The sequence below is a fragment of the Schistocerca americana genome, chromosome 8 (assembly GCF_021461395.2).
Source record: "Schistocerca americana isolate TAMUIC-IGC-003095 chromosome 8, iqSchAmer2.1, whole genome shotgun sequence".
Lineage (NCBI taxonomy): Eukaryota > Metazoa > Arthropoda > Insecta > Orthoptera > Acrididae > Schistocerca > Schistocerca americana.
The window spans coordinates 20,748,371-20,772,076 of NC_060126.1; the positions used below are offsets into that span (position 1 = coordinate 20,748,371).

At 47.9% G+C, this 23,706-nt stretch overlaps 1 protein-coding gene across 1 annotated transcript in view; it reads right to left on the minus strand.

Moving 5' to 3' along the window:
• LOC124544899 (axoneme-associated protein mst101(2)-like) overlaps positions 1–23,706 on the minus strand; it is a 123,515-nt gene that overhangs the window by 84,355 nt on the left and 15,454 nt on the right. The window contains exon 2 of the mRNA XM_047123631.1: positions 1,454–2,734. Within this exon, the coding sequence (XP_046979587.1) occupies positions 1,454–2,734 (1,281 nt within the window). The remainder of the gene's footprint in view (positions 1–1,453; positions 2,735–23,706) is intronic.

Here is a 23,706-nt window from a genome sequence, read left to right on the forward strand (position 1 = left end):
CTCCTTGCCTTCACCTCCTCCTTGCCTTCACCTCCTCCTTGCCTTCACCTCCTCCTTGCCTTCACCTCCTCCTTGCCTTCACCTCCTCCTTGCCTTCACCTCCTCCTTGCCTTCACCTCCTCCTTGCCTTCACCTCCTCCTTGCCTTCACCTCCTCCTTGCCTTCACCTCCTCCTTGCCTTCACCTCCTCCTTGCCTTCACCTCCTCCTTGCCTTCACCTCCTCCTTGCCTTCACCTCCTCCTTGCCTTCACCTCCTCCTTGCCTTCACCTCCTCCTTGCCTTCACCTCCTCCTTGCCTTCACCTCCTCCTTGCCTTCACCTCCTCCTTGCCTTCACCTCCTCCTTGCCTTCACCTCCTCCTTGCCTTCACCTCCTCCTTGGCTTCACCTCCTCCTTGGCTTCACCTCCTCCTTGGCTTCACCTCCTCCTTGGCTTCACCTCCTCCTTGGCTTCACCTCCTCCTTGGCTTCACCTCCTCCTTGCCTTCACCTCCTCCTTGCCTTCACCTCCTCCTTGCCTTCACCTCCTCCTTGCCTTCACCTCCTCCTTGCCTTCACCTCCTCCTTGCCTTCACCTCCTCCTTGCCTTCACCTCCTCCTTGCCTTCACCTCCTCCTTGCCTTCACCTCCTCCTTGCCTTCACCTCCTCCTTGCCTTCACCTCCTCCTTGCCTTCACCTCCTCCTTGCCTTCACCTCCTCCTTGCCTTCACCTCCTCCTTGCCTTCACCTCCTCCTTGCCTTCACCTCCTCCTTGCCTTCACCTCCTCCTTGCCTTCACCTCCTCCTTGCCTTCACCTCCTCCTTGCCTTCACCTCCTCCTTGCCTTCACCTCCTCCTTGCCTTCACCTCCTCCTTGCCTTCACCTCCTCCTTGCCTTCACCTCCTCCTTGCCTTCACCTCCTCCTTGCCTTCACCTCCTCCTTGCCTTCACCTCCTCCTTGCCTTCACCTCCTCCTTGCCTTCACCTCCTCCTTGCCTTCACCTCCTCCTTGCCTTCACCTCCTCCTTGCCTTCACCTCCTCCTTGCCTTCACCTCCTCCTTGCCTTCACCTCCTCCTTGCCTTCACCTCCTCCTTGCCTTCACCTCCTCCTTGCCTTCACCTCCTCCTTGCCTTCACCTCCTCCTTGCCTTCACCTCCTCCTTGCCTTCACCTCCTCCTTGCCTTCACCTCCTCCTTGCCTTCACCTCCTCCTTGCCTTCACCTCCTCCTTGCCTTCACCTCCTCCTTGCCTTCACCTCCTCCTTGCCTTCACCTCCTCCTTGCCTTCACCTCCTCCTTGCCTTCACCTCCTCCTTGCCTTCACCTCCTCCTTGCCTTCACCTCCTCCTTGCCTTCACCTCCTCCTTGCCTTCACCTCCTCCTTGCCTTCACCTCCTCCTTGCCTTCACCTCCTCCTTGCCTTCACCTCCTCCTTGCCTTCACCTCCTCCTTGCCTTCACCTCCTCCTTGCCTTCACCTCCTCCTTGCCTTCACCTCCTCCTTGCCTTCTCCTCCTCCTTGCCTTCTCCTCCTCCTTGCCTTCTCCTCCTCCTTGCCTTCTCCTCCTCCTTGCCTTCTCCTCCTCCTTGCCTTCTCCTCCTCCTTGCCTTCTCCTCCTCCTTGCCTTCTCCTCCTCCTTGCCTTCTCCTCCTCCTTGCCTTCTCCTCCTCCTTGCCTTCTCCTCCTCCTTGCCTTCTCCTCCTCCTTGCCTTCTCCTCCTCCTTGCCTTCTCCTCCTCCTTGCCTTCTCCTCCTCCTTGCCTTCTCCTCCTCCTTGCCTTCTCCTCCTCCTTGCCTTCTCCTCCTCCTTGCCTTCTCCTCCTCCTTGCCTTCTCCTCCTCCTTGCCTTCTCCTCCTCCTTGCCTTCTCCTCCTCCTTGCCTTCTCCTCCTCCTTGCCTTCTCCTCCTCCTTGCCTTCTCCTCCTCCTTGCCTTCTCCTCCTCCTTGCCTTCTCCTCCTCCTTGCCTTCTCCTCCTCCTTGCCTTCTCCTCCTCCTTGCCTTCTCCTCCTCCTTGCCTTCTCCTCCTCCTTGCCTTCTCCTCCTCCTTGCCTTCTCCTCCTCCTTGCCTTCTCCTCCTCCTTGCCTTCTCCTCCTCCTTGCCTTCTCCTCCTCCTTGCCTTCTCCTCCTCCTTGCCTTCTCCTCCTCCTTGCCTTCTCCTCCTCCTTGCCTTCTCCTCCTCCTTGCCTTCTCCTCCTCCTTGCCTTCTCCTCCTCCTTGCCTTCTCCTCCTCCTTGCCTTCTCCTCCTCCTTGCCTTCTCCTCCTCCTTGCCTTCTCCTCCTCCTTGCCTTCTCCTCCTCCTTGCCTTCTCCTCCTCCTTGCCTTCTCCTCCTCCTTGCCTTCTCCTCCTCCTTGCCTTCTCCTCCTCCTTGCCTTCTCCTCCTCCTTGCCTTCTCCTCCTCCTTGCCTTCTCCTCCTCCTTGCCTTCTCCTCCTCCTTGCCTTCTCCTCCTCCTTGCCTTCTCCTCCTCCTTGCCTTCTCCTCCTCCTTGCCTTCTCCTCCTCCTTGCCTTCTCCTCCTCCTTGCCTTCTCCTCCTCCTTGCCTTCTCCTCCTCCTTGCCTTCTCCTCCTCCTTGCCTTCTCCTCCTCCTTGCCTTCTCCTCCTCCTTGCCTTCTCCTCCTCCTTGCCTTCTCCTCCTCCTTGCCTTCTCCTCCTCCTTGCCTTCTCCTCCTCCTTGCCTTCTCCTCCTCCTTGCCTTCTCCTCCTCCTTGCCTTCTCCTCCTCCTTGCCTTCTCCTCCTCCTTGCCCTCTCCTCCTCCTTGCCCTCTCCTCCTCCTTGCCCTCTCCTCCTCCTTGCCCTCTCCTCCTCCTTGCCCTCTCCTCCTCCTTGCCTCCTCCTATCTCCGCCTCAGCGTTTGAGACAGTCTGTCCTCTCTCTCTCTTCTGCCCAAAAACGGAAACATGACCAGTCACCAGTGACAAAAGTACTACCGCCTGCCCCACAGTTCCTCGTCGTTTCTCGATCTGAGGACGGAAAGGATTTTTCCTCTGTCAACCCTTTCGTTATCCAGAAGGGCGTAGATGCCATAGCCGGATCTGTCATATCTTGTACCAGGTTGCGTAACGGTACCTTATTACTAGAAACTGAGAGCGCCTTTCAGGCACAAAAACTGCTTCGGGCCACACTCCTGTACACGTTCCCTGTCCGGGTGGAGGCCCACTGAACTTTTAATTCGTCTCGTGGTGTAGTCTATACTAGCTCCCTCGACGGATTGACTGAAGAAGAGATTCAATCTTTCCTCGCTGAGCAGGGCGTGACGGCTGTCAATAGGGTCATGAAAAAGGTCAACAATGACCTTGTACTGGCCCGGACACTTTTCTTGACCTTCGATAGTGTTAAGCTGCCATCGCGCATCAAGGCGGGCTACGAAGTTATTTCTGTTCGCCCCTATGTCCCGACACCTACGCGCTGCTATCAGTGTCAGCGTTTCAATCGCACTCGACAGTCTTGTTCCAATACGGCTAAATGTGTCACTTGTGGCAGGGATACCCATGAGGGTGACTGTCCACCTCCGTCTCATTGTTGTGTGAACTGTCAGGGTGACCATGCCGCATCCTCCCGCGACTGGCCTGTCTATAAGGAAGAACGCTGTATCCAAGAAATTTGGGTGAAAGAGAAAGTGTCCACCTCGGCTGCTCGCAAGCTATTGGCTAGTAGGAAGCCCACGCTGCTCCCAGCGGGGAAATACAGTACTGTCCTCGCCTCTCCTCGGACTACCAGGGAGGTGGCAACCCAGACATGCGATCTGACCTTCAGCACCACGGCCGTCCGTTCGGCCAGTGCTAAGATCGCACGGTCGACGTCTCCTCTTCCTCCCGTCACCCCACAGACACCAGCCCCTTCATCAGCTTCTGCTACGACGGAGACACAGAAGTCAGATGCAAGGCCCTTCAAGAAGGAACCGTCCCGTGCAGACTTCCTACGTACCTCGACCTCCCAGCCTTCGACCGGTACTTCCACCAAACGTCCTTCCAAGAAGGCTCATAGGAAGCACAGTTCTCCTTCTCCGCCACGGCGCATTTCTTCTCCTGCGCCACCCAGCGGTTGCCGCCCCAGGCCGTCATCCGTTTCGCCTGACCGCACCGCTGGTAGCCAAACTTCTGGCCGTTCACCGGCGGAGGAAGCTCCCCCTCCCGGCCATCCTCCCAAGATGGCCGATGAAACTATAGACCCAATGGACGATAACTGTCCGCCTACTGATAGCGGCGGCAGTGCTCGCTCGAAGCCAGGCCCTCCGCGGCCTTCGAGGTGACCCCTTCTTGTATCTTCCTTTTCTTACGATGGCACTTATTCACTGGAATATTCGCAGCATTCGCTCCAATTGAGAGGACTTGAAGTTGCTGCTCCGCTTGCACCGTCCGCTCGTCGTAGCCCTCCAGGAAACGAAGCTACGCCCATGCGATCAAATTGCCTTGGCACACTACACCTCTGTGCGTTTTGACCTACCCCCTGTGGTAGGCATCACAGCTCATGGAGGGGTTATGTTGCTGGTCCGGGATGATATTTACTACGATCCCATCACGTTGCACACCAGCCTGCAGGCAGTTGCCATCCGCATTACTCTCCCCACTTTTACATTTTCCATTTGCACCGTTTACACTCCATCGTCATCTGCCGTTACCAGGGCAGACATGATGCAACTTATTGCTCAGCTACCTGCACCATTTTTGTTAACTGGAGACTTCAATGCCCACCATCCCCTTTGGGGCTCTCCAGCATCCTGCCCGAGGGGCTCCCTGTTAGCAGACCTTTTCAACCAGCTCAATCTTGTCTGCCTCAATACTGGCGCCACAACTTTTCTTTCGGACACACCTCGCACCTATTCCCATTGAGACCTCTCTATATGTACTCCCCAACTTGCACGCCGGTTTGAGTGGTATGCACTTTCTGATACATATTCGAGCGACCACTTCCCGTGTGTTATCAATCTCCTGCAGCACACCCCCTCTCCGTGCTCCTCTAGTTGGACCATCTCCAAGGCAGACTGGGGGCTCTTCTCTTCCAGGGCGACCTTTCAGGATCAAACCTTCACAAGCTGCGATCGTCAGGTCGCACACCTCACGGAAGTCATTCTCGCTGCTGCTGAATATTCCATCCCTCACCCTACTTCTTCTCCACGTCGCGTACCAGTCCCCTGGTGGACCGCAGCATGTAGAGATGCTTTACGTGCTCGTCGACGTGCTTTACGCACCTTTAAATGCCACCCTACAGTGGCGAATTGTATCACTTATAAACGATTACGTGCAGTGTCGTTGTATTATTAAAGAAAGCAAGAAAGCCAGCTGGGCTGCTTTCACAAGCACCTTCAACAGTTTTACTCCTTCTGTGGTCTGGGGTAGCCTGCGCCGGCTATCTGGCACTGAGGTCCACTCACCAGTTTCTGGCTTGACGGTCGCGAATGACGCCCTTGTGGCCCCTGAGGATGTCTCCAATGCCTTCGGCCGCTTTTTCGCCGAGGTTTCGAGCTCCGCTCATTCCCGCCCTGCCTTCCTCCCCCGCAGACAGGCAGAGGAGGCTAAGCCACCTAACTTCCGCTCCTCGAATCATGAAAGTTATAATGCCCCATTCACCATGCGGGAACTCGAAAACGCACTTGGCCGATCACGGTCCTCCGCTCCAGGGCCTGATACTATTCATATTCAGATGCTGAAGAACCTTTCTCCTGCGGGTAAAGGTTTTCTTCTTCGTACTTACAATCGCATCTGGATTGAGGGGCATGTTCCCGCATGCTGGCGCGAGTCTATTGTTGTCCCGATTCCTAAGCCGGGGAAGGACAAGCACTTGCCTTCCAGTTATCGACCTATCTCGCTTATCAGCTGTGTCTGTAAAGTGATGGAGCGAATGGTTAACTCTCGATTGGTTTGGCTGCTCGAGTCTCGAAGCCTACTTACCAATGTACAATGTGGATTTCGTAGGCGCCGCTCCGCTGTTGACCATCTGGTTACCTTGTCGACCTTCATTATGAATAACTTCTTGCGGAAGCGCCCGACCGCGGCTGTGTTCTTTGATTTGGAGAAGGCTTACACCTGTTGGAGGGCGGGCATTCTCCGCACCATGCATACATGGGGCCTTCGCGGTCGCCTCCCTCTTTTTATTCGTTCCTTTTTAATGGATCGACAGTTCAGGGTACGTGTGGGTTCTGTCCTGTCAGACACCTTTCGCCAGGAGAATGGGGTGCCACAGGGCTCAGTTTTGAGCGTCGCTCTCTTCGCCATCGCGATCAATTCAATAATGGATTGCCTCCCAGCTGATGTATCAGGCTCCCTTTTCGTGGACGATTTTACCATCTATTGCAGCACGCAGTGTACACGTGTCCTGGAACGCTGTCTTCAGCGTTCTCTTGACCGTCTTTACTCCTGGAGTGTCGCCAATGGCTTCCGTTTTTCTGCCGAGAAGACGGTCTGTATTAACTTCTGGCGCTACAAAGAGTTTCTCCCACCGTCCTTACGACTCGGTCCCGTTGCTCTCCCAATCGTGGAGACAACCAAATTTTTAGGTCTTACATTTGACAGGAAACTAAGCTGGTCTCCACATGTGTCATATTTGGCTGCCCGTTGTACCCGTTCTTTAAATGTCCTCCGTGTTCTCAGTGGTATGTCGTGGGGAGCGGATCGAACCGTCCTGCTCCGTCTATATCGGTCGATCGTCCGCTCCAAACTGGATTATGGGAGCTTCGTATACTCCTCTGCACGGCCATCCATCTTACGCCGCCTCAACTCCATACAACATCGGGGTTTACGACTTGCGATGCGAGTGTTTTATACTAGTCCCTTAGAGAGTCTTCATGCTGACGCTGGCAAATTGCCACTCACCTACCGGCGCGATATACTGCTTTGTCGGTATGCCTGTCGGCTACTGTCAATGCCCGACCACCCGTCTTATCGTTCCTTTTTTGAGGACTCTCTCGACCGTCAATACAGGTTGTATGTCTCTGCCCTGCTACCCCCTGGAGTTCGCTTTCGTCGCCTCCTTCAACACCTTAATTTTTCACTCCCTGCAACCTTCCGAGTGGGCGAGAGCATCACGCCACCTTGGCTCCAGGCTCAGGTCCGCATTCACCTTGACCTCAGCTCGCTCCCAAAAGAGGTTACCCCCGGTTCGGTCTACCACTCCCGTTTTGTGGAACTTCGTTCGAAGTTCATCAATATGACGTTCATTTATACAGATGGTTCAAAGACAAATGACGGGGTTGGGTGTTCCTTTATTGTCGGGGCACAAAGTTTCAAATACCGGCTCCATGGCCATTGTTCGGTCTTCACAGCTGAGCTCTTTGCCCTCTACCCTCTACCAGGCTGTTCTTTACATCTGCCGCCACCGACATTCTGCTTATGTCATCTGCTCCGATTCCCTGAGCGCCATCCAGAACCTCAGTGATCCGTATCCGGTTCACCCTTTCGTGCACCGGATCCAACGCTCTCTTCGGCAGCTGGTGGACGTCGGTTCTCCGGTTAGCTTTATGTGGGTCCCTGGCCATGTCGGTATCCCTGGGAACGAAGCTGCAGATGCCGCGGCCAAGGCTGCAGTCCTCCAGCCTCGGACAGCTTCTTGTTGTGTCCCTTCATCAGATTGTAGCAGGGTTATTTGTCGGCGCATTTTATCGCTGTGGCATGCCGATTGGGCTGTACTTACAGACAACAAGCTTCGGGCCTTGAAACCTCTTCCCGCGGCTTGGACGTCCTCCTCCTGCCCTTCTCGGCGGGAGGAGGTCGTTTTGGCCCGGTTACGCATTGGACACTGCCGGTTCAGCCATCGCCATCTGCTGACGGCTGCGCCGGCGCCGTTCTGCCCATGTGGGCAATTGCTGACGGTCCGCCACATTTTAATGTCCTGTCCGGATTTTAACACACTGCGTCTAGATCTTAACCTGCCATGTACTTTAGATGCCATTTTAGCGGATGACCCACGAGCAGCTGCTAGTGTTCTTCGTTTTATCAATTTGACAAACCTCTCTAAGGACATTTGATGATGCTGCTTTTTAATCCTATGCCTGTCAGTCTGTCTTTTATCGTGTTTTCCCTTTTAGTTGTTGTTTTAAACTTGTGCCTTGCGGTGCATTCTTAACGTAGTCAGGGCGCTAATGACCATTGAAGTTGTGCGCCCTAAAACCACAAAAAAAAAGCTACTTTTGATGCTAAACCCTTCCTGCTACCTTGTTCAGTTATTTCCAGACAGCCTACACCATCACGCTGCTTACATTTCCCCACTTCCTTTATCAAAGAAGAAAAAATGCCCTCATCACCAACAACAAATCCACTACAGACAGCATCATTGTTAACAAAAAATTTTAATCACTGGGACGCATGGTGGGAATTTCTCCCCAAAGAAATGATACATAAGTTACTTTCAACAGTGTGGCTTGCTTTGTCATGTATGTAGCACTTGGGCAACAGACATTCAGTAACATGTGGGTAAACTGTTTCAGCAGAACAGTGGTAAATACTAACAAAGATAATCATTTACAGACACTAGAAACCTGCACTGTTACTAACATATACAATGTATCATACGAATAATCACTGGAAACAGAAAGTTCACTGTTCTTCCCAAAATAATACTGGCTTTTGCAACAGAAATAAAGGGGGTGTGGTGCCATACATGTCCATAACTCTAAAATTTGCTATATGTAGGTCATTTTTCATTTGAAACCCTATAATGTACATATATCAATGTAATCTGGAAAGACTATAGAATTTAATAAAGGCATTAAAAAATTTAAGTTTTTCCACCAATTAAAAGCACCCAGTATCCTTAATGGGTTTACTTTGATTGTTTACAGCAATGGCAATATGCAAATTATTAACAGTAAATACCGAAAATGCAATGAGGTAGATTTTCCATAATTCCCATTCTCCCCAACGAAATGGCTGTTACATCCATAATTCAGCATATTTGGACCTCCACAAAAGGCATTAAAATGTATTTAGGATGCTGTGTTTCCTCCCACTATAAATCTTCTTTCACTTCAGTGAAAGGTTTGCACTTGGTAGTGTTCATTGTGACTTCTGAACCATTTCCGACAACTTCAGTTTTGGAGTGACCCATTTCCAAAGCTTTATTTAGTTTGCTGAATCACGACTTCTCATATTATGACTTGGGCTTGTGGAAATTCCAGCCATTATTTTTGCACTCTTTCTCTGGCATATGTTGGAATTTTTGGTTTTTAGTCCTGTTGCGTTTCACAAAACCAAAATTTGTATAAGAATGTGGCTTAAAATTCTTCACCTTTGGAATAATTTTTGGTTACACAAATGACCCAGATATGTGCTTAATATTACATGTGGCTAATGCATGTGTCTATTTTGCCCTGTTTCGTTTAATGTCTCTGAAATAAATGTATGAACTGTTTGAACCCAACCATGGCATACATCCTGTGGCCTTTTTTGATTGTCCTGAAAGTTGTGTTATCTACAATTATTTGAGTAGCATTATCAATGTTAGTCTCTACTTTGCTTAATGCTGCATTAATGTTGTGCAGTAGAAGCCCTCTATTTTTTCCATCGACACTTCCTCATAGTGTATGACTTGCTGGTGGATTTCATTTTCTCCAGTACACACTACCACTCACCCACAACCTCTATTGACATTTTTTGCCATGTGTGCTACTGTACATTAATGCTGTCAGGGATATTAGATTCAAAGATGTATGGGTACTGCTCCCTTCATTAGTTACAGTGGTACTTTGTAACTATGAAATCACTTTCTAGTCACTTTCTTCTTGCACATAGCTGATCTCCATTATTTGTATGACTTCATTGTTGGACAACCATGTTAACATGCATAAACAGTATCTTTCCTAGAATTAAGCCTTTGGTTCAACTAATGCTTCAATGTTTAGTTGACATGTTTTAATACTTGGTCTCACTTCTGTAGATGTTTGGCACAGGTAAGGAACTCTTGATGAGTCACTCCTTTCCTGACGTATGTACTTCTCATGTAGTTGGGAGATTAGCCAGTTGTGTTCTTTTTTGTAGTACCACCCAGGGATCACATGGAGAGTCCTTTGAGGTTGACACATGCACTTGTGAAGCTACACTGACCGCTGATATAGCTAACAAGCTTCATAACTGACAGAAGGTTAATAAATGTATATCATATGTTGGATAAGTAGTTTATAAACATAACTTTCTCTTCAATCACTATGATGTAATATATGTAATTTAGTTTTTAATAGATATTTACTATTCCATAAGATTTTCAGCTCAGTGGGAAGGAGGTCGAGAATTTTTACAGCAGCATACATAGCATCTCGCTGCAGCAGAGACAGTGTACATAATTCTTTGTTTAGTGCCACACCTGTGAGCTGCTGAGTTCTGTCACAAAGGATCCAGTCTCCAGGAACACTATACGTTAGAGAAAATAAGTGTTGAGAAGCAGTAGCAAATATTCTCAGCTGGCTAAATTATTTGCAATGAGAGTTTCATGGACTCATTCTATATATGACTATTTTCACTGCTCAGCAGGGAGATTATAGTTTGATTAAGGAAGAGTTCCCCCAGGGCATATTTCAATGTGACACTATAGAGTGCACAGAAGCAGAATAAGCTACCTGTCTGACCCCTTCATCACCCAGAATGAGAGAACAAAAGCTGCTGAGCTGACACTCTGCTCAGCGTGATAAATGTGACATTACTTGCATGATTTGCAGTGGATGTCAATGCCCAGTAACTTGATGGTATCAACTGGTAATATGCTGGTTATTCAGTGTCACTGGGTGTTTTGTCTGGCTTTTTGTGAGTTCATGTAAATTGCATAAAATTTAACATGTTTATATTGGCAGGAAGGGAGTTAATGAACCTGTTACAGAAGTTTTGTGAAATGTTATTGGAGACTGTGTTTGACAGATATTCTGTTACAATGATGGTGTCATCTGTAAACATGGTACATTTCCACTATACACCATTCACTACTGCAGGCAGATCTTAGCATAAATCAGAGATACTAAAGGACTCTGAAGGACAGAAGGTGTTTCTTTACCCAAACTCTGTTCCAGCTGTACTACTAGATGACTTATCAGGTTCATGACACACATATAGGCTACATGCAACTGGTACTAAGTGCTTTCTTTGATTTTCAGTATTTAATACAAATGTAGAGTGAATTTAAATCCCTGCCATAATTTAGTACTTATATGTTGCAACAAAAGTTTTACCCTGTAGGACGAGTATTACAGTCGGAAACTGTGCATGCACGTCTTGCAGCAGTGTTGCTCGAGTTGCGCTATTTATACATACTGTAAATATCCAATGTTTCATAGTGAGAGCACTTTGTGATTTCCAAAAACTTCAAACATAATTTCAAACCTCTCCTAAATGCTAAATGTCAGAACATACTTGTGCATTTGCAAAGCAGTCAGAAGTATGAAGTTGTTATATACATTGTAGTTTGATTCCTTAAACATACTGAGTATGTTTTATATGGAAGATACTTGTTGTGCATCATAATTTGAGCATATTTTTACAATAATGTGGCTTGTCACTCATGCCTGAAATTCTCTTATGCAGATGTAACAATAGTATATATCCTAAATGATTACTAAGTATTATTAGAAGTTTCAGTTATAGGTTTCTCTTCTAACTGTACTTCACAGATAATTAATGGATACACGTGTTTGCTGAAATGTATTGTGCCATTGTCCTAATAATCAGAATGTTAGTAGTCTGTTACAAGGATACATGCATTAAAACTTGAAAAAGCAGTTCATGATGTACATACATTTCTACTAAGCAGCAATCTTTCAAGATTGACAGAGCACTTTAGTATTATAAAATATGCATCATATTAGTATAGTAAAGTGTGAGATGGCAATAGTGAGTGACTGGATATTATCAGTCGTCTCACTGCATACAGTTGTTGCTAACATTCCAGTAACAGTGTTTATACTATTTTGGTCCATTTTAGAATGTAAGATTCAACTGACACTAAATGGCACAACAGAAAACTATTCCGATTCTGTATGCTAAGGCACATTACAGACTTGTATATTGTTTTTTAATGTGTCTGTGGTGGAAATTGGAAGAGCTAATTAATCCCTCATTCTGTGTGTTGATGTTACTGGTAGATTCGATTAGTTGTAGTTTACACATGATCCAGTATGGTTCTGAGGTGAAAGGACAGGATCTTCATTTTTAAATTATACTAGGTATGGATATTTTCACATACTATGTATGGATATTTTCACATACTGTACTGCTCCTTCCTTTGTATTTGATACAGAACATACTGTTGTTCATGTGTGCCTGTGTGTGTGGGCTGTTCATTATCTGTATATCACATTTCATGGAACATGGTGCATATTTTTCAGTGCAGTCTACAGTGGACGATGTTTTCTTTTACAAACTGATTATCATATTTGGAGGCTGCAGACGTGCATATAATCAAACTTGTTAAATGTAGCTACCATAACTGCTGGTCAAGAAGGTATGGAAGTTTGTTAATGACATTGTAAATATGATTGTTATTAGTTTTTAAATTTTATTTATTCATAGAAAATGTACTTTAGCATAATTTAGAAACTCAGATGAATTTGTGGAATGTTATATTTACCATGTGTTAGGTAACCTGTGTATACAGGCAATTACCATATTTTGTGTTGGTTAAATTGTTATCTGCGCACGTTCATACCATTACCACAATAGAAGTATGTTTTCCTAAAATTCTAGTTTCTCTCAACTTTGATATTTCTGTATGATGCTTGTCTATATAATGACAGTCTGCATTTGTAACCCAATGTAGGAGGGGCATTCACTAAGTAATGGAACATATTTCTATTCATGTTTCTATTCCAGTTCAAAAAAATGTGCACGAAACATCTTTGGATATGATGAAACTATAGGAGCTGAGGTAGGAATATTCCACAAAGTTCCATTAAGTGGCAGCACTAATTGTGCCTTAAAAATTGTCTGTAACAGAGGTATGTTCCAAGCAGGGACCTGTTGAGTTTTCAGTGCAAAAGCAGACCATCACAGTTGTTCATAGGCACTTGCAGAATATCTTCAGAGACCTGGTAGTGGAAAAAAGGTGTGTGCCATTCGCAGACAGTTGTGACTCTGCAGTGTCGGAACATGCAAGCACTCTGATGGTGATCTGGCAATCTCAATGGATGGAACAATCTTGTTTCTCAGCTGGACATCTCTGTTGTTAGTGCAGACACAGTTGTCCACCAGTTAGGGTAATCAAAGATGTGCCCTGCTCTGTTCCGGCAAACTAGAGATGGTAAAGACCAACGAACGACCATCTGTGCCAAACAGACTGTGCATTAGGAGTGATATAGTGATAATTTTTGTTGAATTTGTCAGACGGTGAAACACTTTGAACTGAGAAACAAAACAGCAATCCACAGAGTAGTGCCACATCACCTCCTCTGAAGAAAAAGTTCAAAGCTGCATCCTCAACCAATGAAGTCATGGTGGTGGTCTTCTGAAATTTTGAAGTTGTTATTCTTTGTGCTTACCTCCATCATAATGTAGTGTTCTGCACTACCATCAGGAAGTTGAAAAATGACTTCAGCATGTAGATCACCACAAAAATTGAAATGAACTTTCCCTTCTCCATGGCATGGCAACACTGCACCAAGTCTGCACACTTTAGAGGAGCACACATACTTCATTGGGACAAAGAAACGAAAGCCAGGAGGTGCGATATCCAGACTGTTGTGTGGACAAGGAAGAACTATCCATTGAAGGACGCTCTCTACAGAAAGCAGTGTGTGGATGATAGGGTAGTTGTTGAAGCAACAAGATGGCTCCAATGTCAATCAGTAGATTGGTGTCGCACAGGTATACAAGGCCTCCCAGAAAGGTGGCATAAGGCCATCAAATTGAACAGAAATTATGTTGAAGACTCAGGTTTTGTATCAAAGATGATAGGAAATAATATGGTGTTACGGAATCCTGAATAGAACCAACCTGCTTTCTGAAAAATTGTTGCATTACTTACTGTATATCCCTCATACAATTAATTGAGCATTTTAGACAATCCAATGTTCCAATTTAGTAATGTAGGACATACTATTTTGTGTATTATGATCAGCTCAAACAAGCTGCATAGTTATTTAAATTGTAATAGCTGCTAAGAAATTCCTTTTAACACTTATTATTTAATGTTAGCTGAGGTGTAGCCTGTACTGACTACAGATGCTTGTTAGATGTTAAATTTCATTAATGTGTCTGTGTTGTAAAAATAAAATTTCAAACAATTTAATATCAGCAAGGTACCAGTTACTTGGAAGGAATATCTAACAGCATACATCAGTGCATAAAGTGCTGTTACATTTTTGAATAATTTAATGTTGCACTTCTGTATATTTACCCATTGTTAATTGTACCATGACCAAACAATGTACATGCGATGTTAGGAAACATGGTATTGCCAACTTGTTGGCTCAGCATAAACATGTAAATCTCACAGTATTAAATTTGACATGATCTTTGGTTTTAAATATGGTCAAATACCACTTGCCATAAACAGAACAATCATGTGTGCCTCACTATCACCTTTCTAGAAATGTCTGACATTACTTCCACTTACTTGTCAGACATATTCTGTTTTCTTTCCTGTCGGTCTCACTTGACCAACTCTTGATCTTTTCGACCCCAATGGTATTAGGTTGCGAGGCCAGAGGGTGTCTTTCATTTTCTTTATTTAATCTTCTCTCTGATGGAAGGACGACATGCTCATGTATTGAAGAACAAGAACAAGATGAAGATGAAGAGGAAGCAGTTGTGGTACAATCTAGTATCTCCTCAAAGCAATACTTGTATCAGAACAGAGTGATGACCATGCTGTGGTGGAGCATTATTAAATTTCCGTGAAGTTGTGCAAAAGACTGGACATCCCTGATGGACACAAAAGTAATTTGGAGGTGCCAGATGTTTGGAGAAGACTGAAATAGAAATGAGGACAGGACTTTGTGATGGAGCAGTGTTGAAAGTATGAGGTACTGCTGTATCTCCTCACAAGAGAGTATCTTCTTGCTAAACAGTTTCCCAGATGCTACTATGTTCAGAGTGATGTCTCTCATCCCAGACCTCGTGGATGTCTGCTCTGCTCCTATCATTTGTATTTTGGTGTCCACTACTGGGAGACAGATAATTGTCATCATGGGTGAATGTTCTCCAAGGCTGCTAACAGGAAGATGACACAAGGTCCAGCTAGCATTGTCAGATTCCTGAAGTACCTTTACCTGCAGCCTATCGCTTGGGGAAGGCACCAAACTGTCTCACATCAGAAGCCCTACTTGCTGAGCATCACACTTTCTCTGGCCATTTGCATGCCTCACCTTCCCAAAAATGTGCATCAGCATTATAAAAGCCAGAGCACAAATGTATTAAGGGTAGCTCACGAGTGTCGTCAACTACAAGTTGTGGATTCTCCATCACGTGTCGACACTGTAGCTACTCACAGCACTTCATATTGGTCAGAAAGTGATGTTAAGTGGTTGTGGATATCACTATTGTCTGGCGTGGAAGGAGCCAGCTTAAAATAAATATTGTGCAAGTTTCCAGTGTTAACCCAGCACTTCAGATGTGGAATTCCCTTCCAGATGTTTTAAGACGCATCCAGTGAGACCTGGTGTGGTTAGGCAGGATCACATAACTTCAGAATTAAATGGATAATAGAAATGGTAAAGTCGCTATTTTGGTCATTTATTTATTTAGTCTTAAATGCCATATGCTTCTGGGATATTTTCATTGGTGTTACATGCATTTAATGTAAAATATACAATCTGTTGTAAAACTGCCACAGATTCCTCTTGCTGTACCCAAGGCATGTCAGAATTCCTATTACAGGTGTATAAGAGTTATAGAAGGGACTTTGTATGTTTCCAGACATGGGTTCATTAATGAAACCTGGTGGATAAAGTTTGCTCTAGAACCTCTCTGTAATAGGAGTTGTGAAACACTCTGGAATTATTAGTGAGCAGGTGGATGGCATGTGTTGAGTGTAGACTTACTGAGGCTCAATAGTCACAAAAATCTTGCATTTAAGAAGCTTTGCTTTAGTCTCACCTAATCAATATAAATATGCAATAATACAAAAACATCATTATTTGGTGAAGTCCATATGATTCTCAGTTTAGATGTCTTTTGTAGTAATATTACCTCAGTTTGTCGTTTTCAGTTATCGACTTCCATGTTTCCCTTTTAAATTCAGTATTACAGTGGTGAAGAATGTGACTGAAACACAACAGGTAATATTACAATAGTTTGTTCATAAGTATATTCTGAGTGCGTGTGCTGTCAGCAAGAATGTATATATGGCACACTTACTCTGTTACAACAAACTTTTTTGTGGTTCACAAGTTACTGCAATAATGTCTTTGTATTCATAATATCCCTGTTGTGATAATCATATGTACACAAATTATATTGATATTTGCATGTTCCTGTTGTTCATATGTGAAAATTTTGTGCCTTACCATCCAGGTTTTGTAAAGGTATCAACAAATTGCCAATTGTTCAGACTCTGATACCCTTTTACACACAAGAGTTAATCTTCTGACTGGTTTGCAAATAAGTTAATGAGCTCAATGTTTCACTTAAAGCATAATTGCAAACATTTGCTTGACGTTTTCTTCCTTACATGCTTGAAGTCGTCAGAAGTCTGTAAGTGCACTCATCCTGAAATACTCAACAAATAATGTTACACTGCCTTGACAAGCACACAGTTTCCCACTGTACTACTGGCCAATATCTACTCGCTAAGACGTATAATGTAACATTAAAAATGTCTTGTTGTGTTAAAGTCCATCAATAATTAAGCAAAATATTTTTGTAGTTCCTGGAAGGCTTTAATTAGGCAACTTGCGACTGGTACTGGGTTCCAGGATATACAACTGAATCTCCAGTACCACAGTGTAAGAGTTAACTTGAAGGTCAGTTACTGGAATAACATTAGTTTAATAAGTGATGTCACTCGTTATGTGTATCCTGTGCATAGAAAGTTAGTTTCGCAATACTGTCTGATTGTAAAGTGACTTATGTCAAAAAAGCCTTGTTATTAATATAGTGCATCTTCATTGGGCTCTTATCTGTTTTTTATTACACTAGCCATTGGCTACAGATTTTTCTCCATCAGATGCATGTGTCCATGCATGTCCACTCCATGCACATTTCTTACTTAATGTGTAAGAATTTTGGGTACATGAACATTGATTAGTGTAGATCTAGTTTGTGTACATGGTTGTTGGGTGGTCATAAATCATTAACTCAATCCATTAATTTATGGCTAAAGTTAGAAGCAGTTCCCAGCTGTGGAAGGTTCTTGATTCTCCTATGTCATATCTTTACTTAAACACATGTTCCATTGTTCTTCTGATACTGATCACTGCAATACAGGGGACCAAGTATACAAAGTGTCTGTTAACTGTTGTTGTTTGAATATGAACTTCTGTTAGTGGATACCGGACTCGGAGCATGTGAGTGTGGACTACCACAATCCAAAGACCCACAAATACCATCAAAAGCATGAGACAGCTGTTTCCATAAGTTGTTCCTCCGTGATTTACTTGTCATTATGTTGGGGGACCTGATCGGGTCATTACCAAGATAGTGAGCTGCAGTAGGTTTGATTTAGCAGTTTAACTTCCCCTACATTGCAAGTCAATGGGAGTAGACATGTTTGCACACTTCCATTCTTTCACTGTTCCTCTCGATTACTGTGATTCAGTAACTTTACGATTGACCCCCTGCGGGTTTGGGGGTTAGAATAGGCCCGCGGTATTCCTGCCTGTCGTAAGAGGCGACTAAAAGGAGTCTCCAACGTTTCGGCCTTATGTGATGGTCCCCTCTCGGGTTTGACCTCCATCTTTCTAAATTTATCCGAAGAGCGAGCCAATTGGGGAAGGGCGCCTTACATGGTGCACTGTTTCCATCGTGCAATTAGACCTCTAGCCGGATTTCACGTCGTTGCAATGGTGTCCCGCTCGTTTTCGATCTCTTGGGCGAGGATACGTCCCTGTGTGCGATTACCATGCTGCACTCTGCAGTGTTTCTTTTAACTGCGACGGCGACCTTGGACATTTTTGCACCTAAGATCCAGCACGGTAGCCAGTCCGTTGTGGTGGGGCCGCCATGTACCCTCTTGGTTGTAGCCCCCTGACAACACAGGGATCGCTCTACTGATGCCTGCGCCGTTAACTCCCCACGTATGCCAAGGAGTAGCTGCCCATCTCCATGGGGCATCGGGACTCCCGGCAACAGCCATCCTGCCAGGTGGCCTTTGCTGTGGCTGGGTGGCGCCCGTGGGGAGGGCCCTTGGTCGGAGTAGGTGGCATCAGGGCGGATGACCCGCAATGAAGCGTGGTACATCATCTCTCGCTGGCGGCCAGCCGCCAGCAGTCTCTATGCGTTCTCGGGCTCAATTTAATGCTCAGAAGTACGATCCGAAAACGTTCCCCTCCCTGGCCACGCCGTGGGAAGAGCGTAAGTCTCAGGATGGAGGTAACAGTTATTCGCCCTGATTCTTAGTTTGCACGAGAGCTGATGGGGAGTCTTTTCTCTCCACAAAGCCTCAGTTCTTCGTCGAGCATTTAGAGGACAAGTTTGGGGAGGTGGAGGGCTTGTCTAAAATGCGCTCTGGGTCAGTACTGACACAAACGGCATCCTCCGCCCAGTCCCGCAGGTTACTTGCTTGTGACAAGTTGGGGGATGTTAACGTTTCTATTACACCACATAAGAGTTTAAATATGGTCCAGGGTGTTATTTTCCATAGGGATCTCCTTTTGCAGTCTGATGACCAGCTGCGCGCCAACTTATAACGTAGAGGTGTTCATTTCGTCCGGCGCGTTCATCGGGGTCCGAGGGACAATCCGGTTGCTACCGGTGCCTTCATCTTGGCCTTCGAGGGTGATACGTTACCGGAAAAGGTCACGGTGATGGTCTACCGATGTGACGTCAAGCCCTATATCCCTCCCCCGATGCGGTGCTTCAAGTGCTGGAAGTTCGGCCATATGTCTTCCCGCTGCACTTCCAGCCTCACATGTCGAGATTGCGGACGCCCATCTCATCCCGATACTCCATGTGCCCCGCCTCCCATCTGCGTCAACTGCGGGGAGCACCATTCACCTTGCTCGCCTGACTGCAAAGTCTTTCAGAAAGAGCGCAAAATCATGGAATATAAGACACTGGACCGGCTGACCTATACTGAGGCCAAACGGAAATATGACAGACTCCATCCTGTGAGAATGACATCTTCTTATGCAGCTGCTACAACAACTGTGCTAGCTCCATCAGTTTCGAGACTTCCAGCCAGCTCGATAAGCAGTAAGACTCCTCCTGCCCCCTTGCCCGTGGGGGGCTCTACCCAACCGGTTGCTCCTGCACCACCTACCTCAGGAGCAACCTCCTCCCACCCGTCGGGGACGTCCGTCCCCGCTTCTCAGCCGGAGAAGCGTCCAACTTCTTCGGCTACTCTCGCCCGTAAGGGTTCCCTTGGGACCCTCCCTTCCCAGGGTTCCACCAGCGGGAATGATGACGGCCGCCAGTGGCGTAAGTCCTCACCAGCGGCCGGGCGTAGGGCTTCACGATCCTCCTCTGTCCCGGAGACTGAATAGGTGAAGCCTTCCCAGCCGGTGAAACCCAAGGTTCAGCGAGAGAAGTCCAAGAGAAAGACCTCTAAGGCCAAAGAACTCGCGGTGGCACCAACCCCACCGCACCTTTCGCGCTCTGTGTCTGAGGATGAAGTCGAGATTCTCGCGTCCGCTGAGGACCTTGATCTCGCTGGTCCCTCAGACGCCATGGATGCCTCTCGTACGGGTACTGAATCGGTGGCAGTGAGTGAACAAGCGGCGTAAATTGCCTTCCCAGTCCTTTCACGCCTTTCTCAGCCATGGACAATACCATCCTCCAGTGGAACTGCGGCGGTTTTTTCCACCATTTAGCTGAGCTCCGCCAACTTATCAGCCTTCGCCCTTTCTTCTGCATTGCTCTCCAGGAAACTTGGTTTCCAGCGATGCGAACCCCCGCCCTCCGTGGCTATTGGGGTTATTATAAGAACCGAGCAGCTTATGAAAGGGTGTCTCGTGGCGTCTGCATATATGTCCTTCACACTCTGCACAGCGAGTCTGTCCCTCTCCAGACGCCTTTAGAGGCTGTCGCTGTACGCGTGTGGACGCCACAGGCTGTTACCGTCTGCAGTCTTTACATTCCACCGGATGGTGATGTCTCGCAGCATGTCCTGGCTGCACTGGTCGCCCAATTGCCGCCACCTTTCTTGCTATTGGGCGACTTCAACGCCCATAACCCTCTGTGGAGTGGGTCAGTGGCCACAGGTCGAGGCGCCATCATTGAGCATTTATTGTCGCAGCTCGATCTCTCGCTGTTAAATGATGGTGCCTTCACACACTTCAGTGTGGCGCATGGCACCTACTCCGCCATTGACCTTTCCATCTGTAGCCATAGCCTCTTACCATCTGTCCAATGGAGTGTGCATGACGACCTGTGTGGTAGTGACCATTTTCTGATCTTTCTGTCACTACCACAGCGTCACCCTTCTGGGTGCCCTAGTAGAAGGGCTATGAATAAGGCTGACTGGGACTTGTTCTCCTCCACTGCCACTATTGGGCCTCTCTCTACTGATGACATTGATGTGGTGGTTCAATCGGTCACCACCGGCATCGTTACTGCCGCCGAATCTGCCATTCCCCGTTCTTCTGGGTCTCCTCGGCGGAAGGCTGTGCCTTGGTGGTCGCCTGAGATCGCTGAAGCGATTAAAGATCGCCGGCGGGCGCTCCAGCGTCACAAGCGACATCCCTCCTTAGCGCACCTTATCGCCTTCAAACGGCTGCGTGCGCGGGCCCGCCACCTTATCCGCCAAGGCAAGAAGGAGTGCTGGGAGCGGTATGTGTCCACCATTGGCCTCCATGTCACTCCCTCGCAGGTCTGGGCCAAGATTCGACGCGTCTACGGCTATCGGACCCCTGCCAGCGTCCCTGCGCTCTCACTGAATGGAGCCGTGTGTACTGATTTCGACGTCATTGCAAATCGCTTAGCAGAGCATTTTGCTACGAGTTCCGCTTCTGCGAATTACCCCCAGGCCTTCCACTCCATTAAAGAGCGGCTGGAACGTCGGCGCCTTTCGTTTCGCACCAACCACCCGGAATCTTACAATGCTCCATTCAGTGAGTGGGAATTTCGCAGTGCCCTAGCTGCTTGCCCTGATACCGCTCCTGGGCCAGATGGCATCCACTGTCAGATGCTGAAACACCTTTCAGTGGACTGCCAGCGGCGCCTTCTCGATCTTTACAACTGTCTTTGGGTCGAGGGGGAGTTTCCGTCGCAATGGCGGGAAGGCATTGTCATCCCCGTTTTGAAACCTGGAAAGACCCCTCTGGAGGTGGACAGCTACCGTCCCATTAGCCTCACCAACGTTCTTTGCAAGTTGCTTGAACGGATGGTGAGCTGGCGCTTGCATTGGGTACTGGAGTCTCGGGGCCTTCTGGCTCCGTCTCCGTCTCAGGGTGGGTTCCGTAGAGGCCGCTTCGCCACCGACAATCTGGTGAGCCTGGAGTCGGCCATCCGTACTGCTTTTGCCCGCCGTCAGCACCTGATCGCTGTCTTTTTCGACATGCGGAAGGCGTATGATACGACATGGCGTCATCACATTCTTTCTACGCTATATGGATGGGGTCTTCGGGGTCCTCTGCCGATTTTTATCCGCAATTTTCTGTCGTGTCGTACCTTCCGCGTGCAAGTCGCGGCCTCGTATAGTTCCTCCCACGTCCAGGAGGACGGTGTGCCACAGGGTTCTGTTTTAAGTGTCTGCCTGTTTTTAATAGCCATTAACGGGCTCGCTGCGGCCGTGGGAAATTCTGTCTCTGCTTCCCTGTATGCTGACGATTTCTGCCTTTATTACAGCTCTACTGGCATTGCAGCTGTTGAACGTCAGCTACAGGGTGCTATCCGCAAGGCGCAGTCTTGGGCTGTAGCTCATGGGTTCCAGTTTTCGGCAGCCAAGACCTGCGTAATGCATTTCTGCCGGCGACGCACTGTCCACCCGGAGCCGCAGCTTTATCTTGCCGGCGAACTTCTTTCAGTGGTGGAATCACACAGGTTTTTGGGGGTGGTTTTCGATACCCGGTTGACTTGGCTGCCTCATATCCGGCAGCTTAAACAGGCGTGTTGGCGGCATCTAAACGCTCTGAGATGCTTGAGCCACACCCGCTGGGGCGCCGACCGATTTATCCTGTTGCGGCTCTACCAGGTGCTAATCTAATCCCGTCTGGATTATGGGAGCCTGGCTTATGGCTCAGCATCCCCTTCTGCGTTGCGGGTGATGGACCCAATACTACACAGCGGGATCCGACTTGCCACTGGTGTCTTCCGCACCAGCCCTGTGGACAGCATCCTTGTTGAGGCAGGTGTCCCTCCACTGCGGGTACGACGCCAACAATTACTGGCTACTTATGCTGCCCATGTTTTTAGTTTGCCCGGGCATCCCAATTACCGCGTCCTGTTCCTGCAGTCGGTCGTCCATCTGCCGGACCGTCGGCCCCGGTCGGGTTGTCCGATCACCGTACGCGTCAAGGAGCTTCTCTGCGGGCTTGGGTTTTTCCCTGTTCCACCTCCTTTCCAGGCGCCTCTGCGTACACCCCTGTGGTGTGTTCCTCGCCCTTGCCTTCGGCTCGACTTGGCACAGGGCTCGAAGGACTCGGTCCCTCCAGAGGCCTTCCGCCGCCGCTTTTATTCCATCCTTGCCACGTATCAGGGCTCTGGAATTGTTTACACCGACGGTTCGATGGTTGCTGGTTGCTGGTTGCTGGTCGTGTCGGGTATGCGCTAACTCTAGGGGACCATTCCGAACAACGGTCCTTGGCGGCTGGCTGCAGCGTTTACACTGCTGAGCTAGTCGCCATCTTTCGAGCCCTAGAGTATATCCGCTCCTGCTCAGGTGAGTCCTTCGTAATCTGTAGCGATTCCCTGAGCGGTTTACGAGCTCTTTACCAGTGTTTTCCTCGTTCTCGTCTGGTGATGGCTATCCATGAGTTCCTGCATACTCTTGCGCGTTGCGGCCGCTCTGTGGTCTTCGTGTGGACCCCCGGTCATGTCGGTATCCCGGGCGATGAACATGTTGACCGCCTGGCGAAAGAGGCCACGTGTAAACCATCTCTGGATGTTGGCCTCCCAGAGACTGATTTGCGGGCAGTCCTCCGCCGAAAAGTTTTTGCGCTTTGGGACGCTGAATGGCGCGATCGGATTACACCCAATAAACTCCGTGCCATTAAGGAGACGACGACTGTGTGGCGGTCATCCATGCGAGCCAACCGCAGGGACTCCGTCGTCCTTTGTCGGCTCCGCATTGGCCACTCCCGGCTAACACACAGTTATTTACTGCGCCGGGAGGACCCTCCTGTATGTCGCTGCGGGGCGGCTTTGACAGTGGCCCACATTCTGTTGGCCTGCCCCCTTTTAGCTGTGGTCAGGCAGACATTTGCGCTGCCTGATACGCTCCCTGCCCTTTTAACAGACGACTCCACTATGGCTGACTTAGTTTTAAGTTTTATTTGGGCAGGGGGATTTTATCATTTAATCCGAGTGTTTCTGTTTTATTTTATTGTTTTGTGTTGATTCTGGCCTTTGGCCTATGATTTTCAACTCATTTTTTTTAATGTGTTTCTAAGTGGTTGGCTTTTCCTTTTTTATTTCTATGGTCGGCCAACCACCGTCACACTCTGTGTGGTTTTAGTTCGTTTTGTCTTGTCTTCGTCTCAGTTTCTCTTGTTGTGT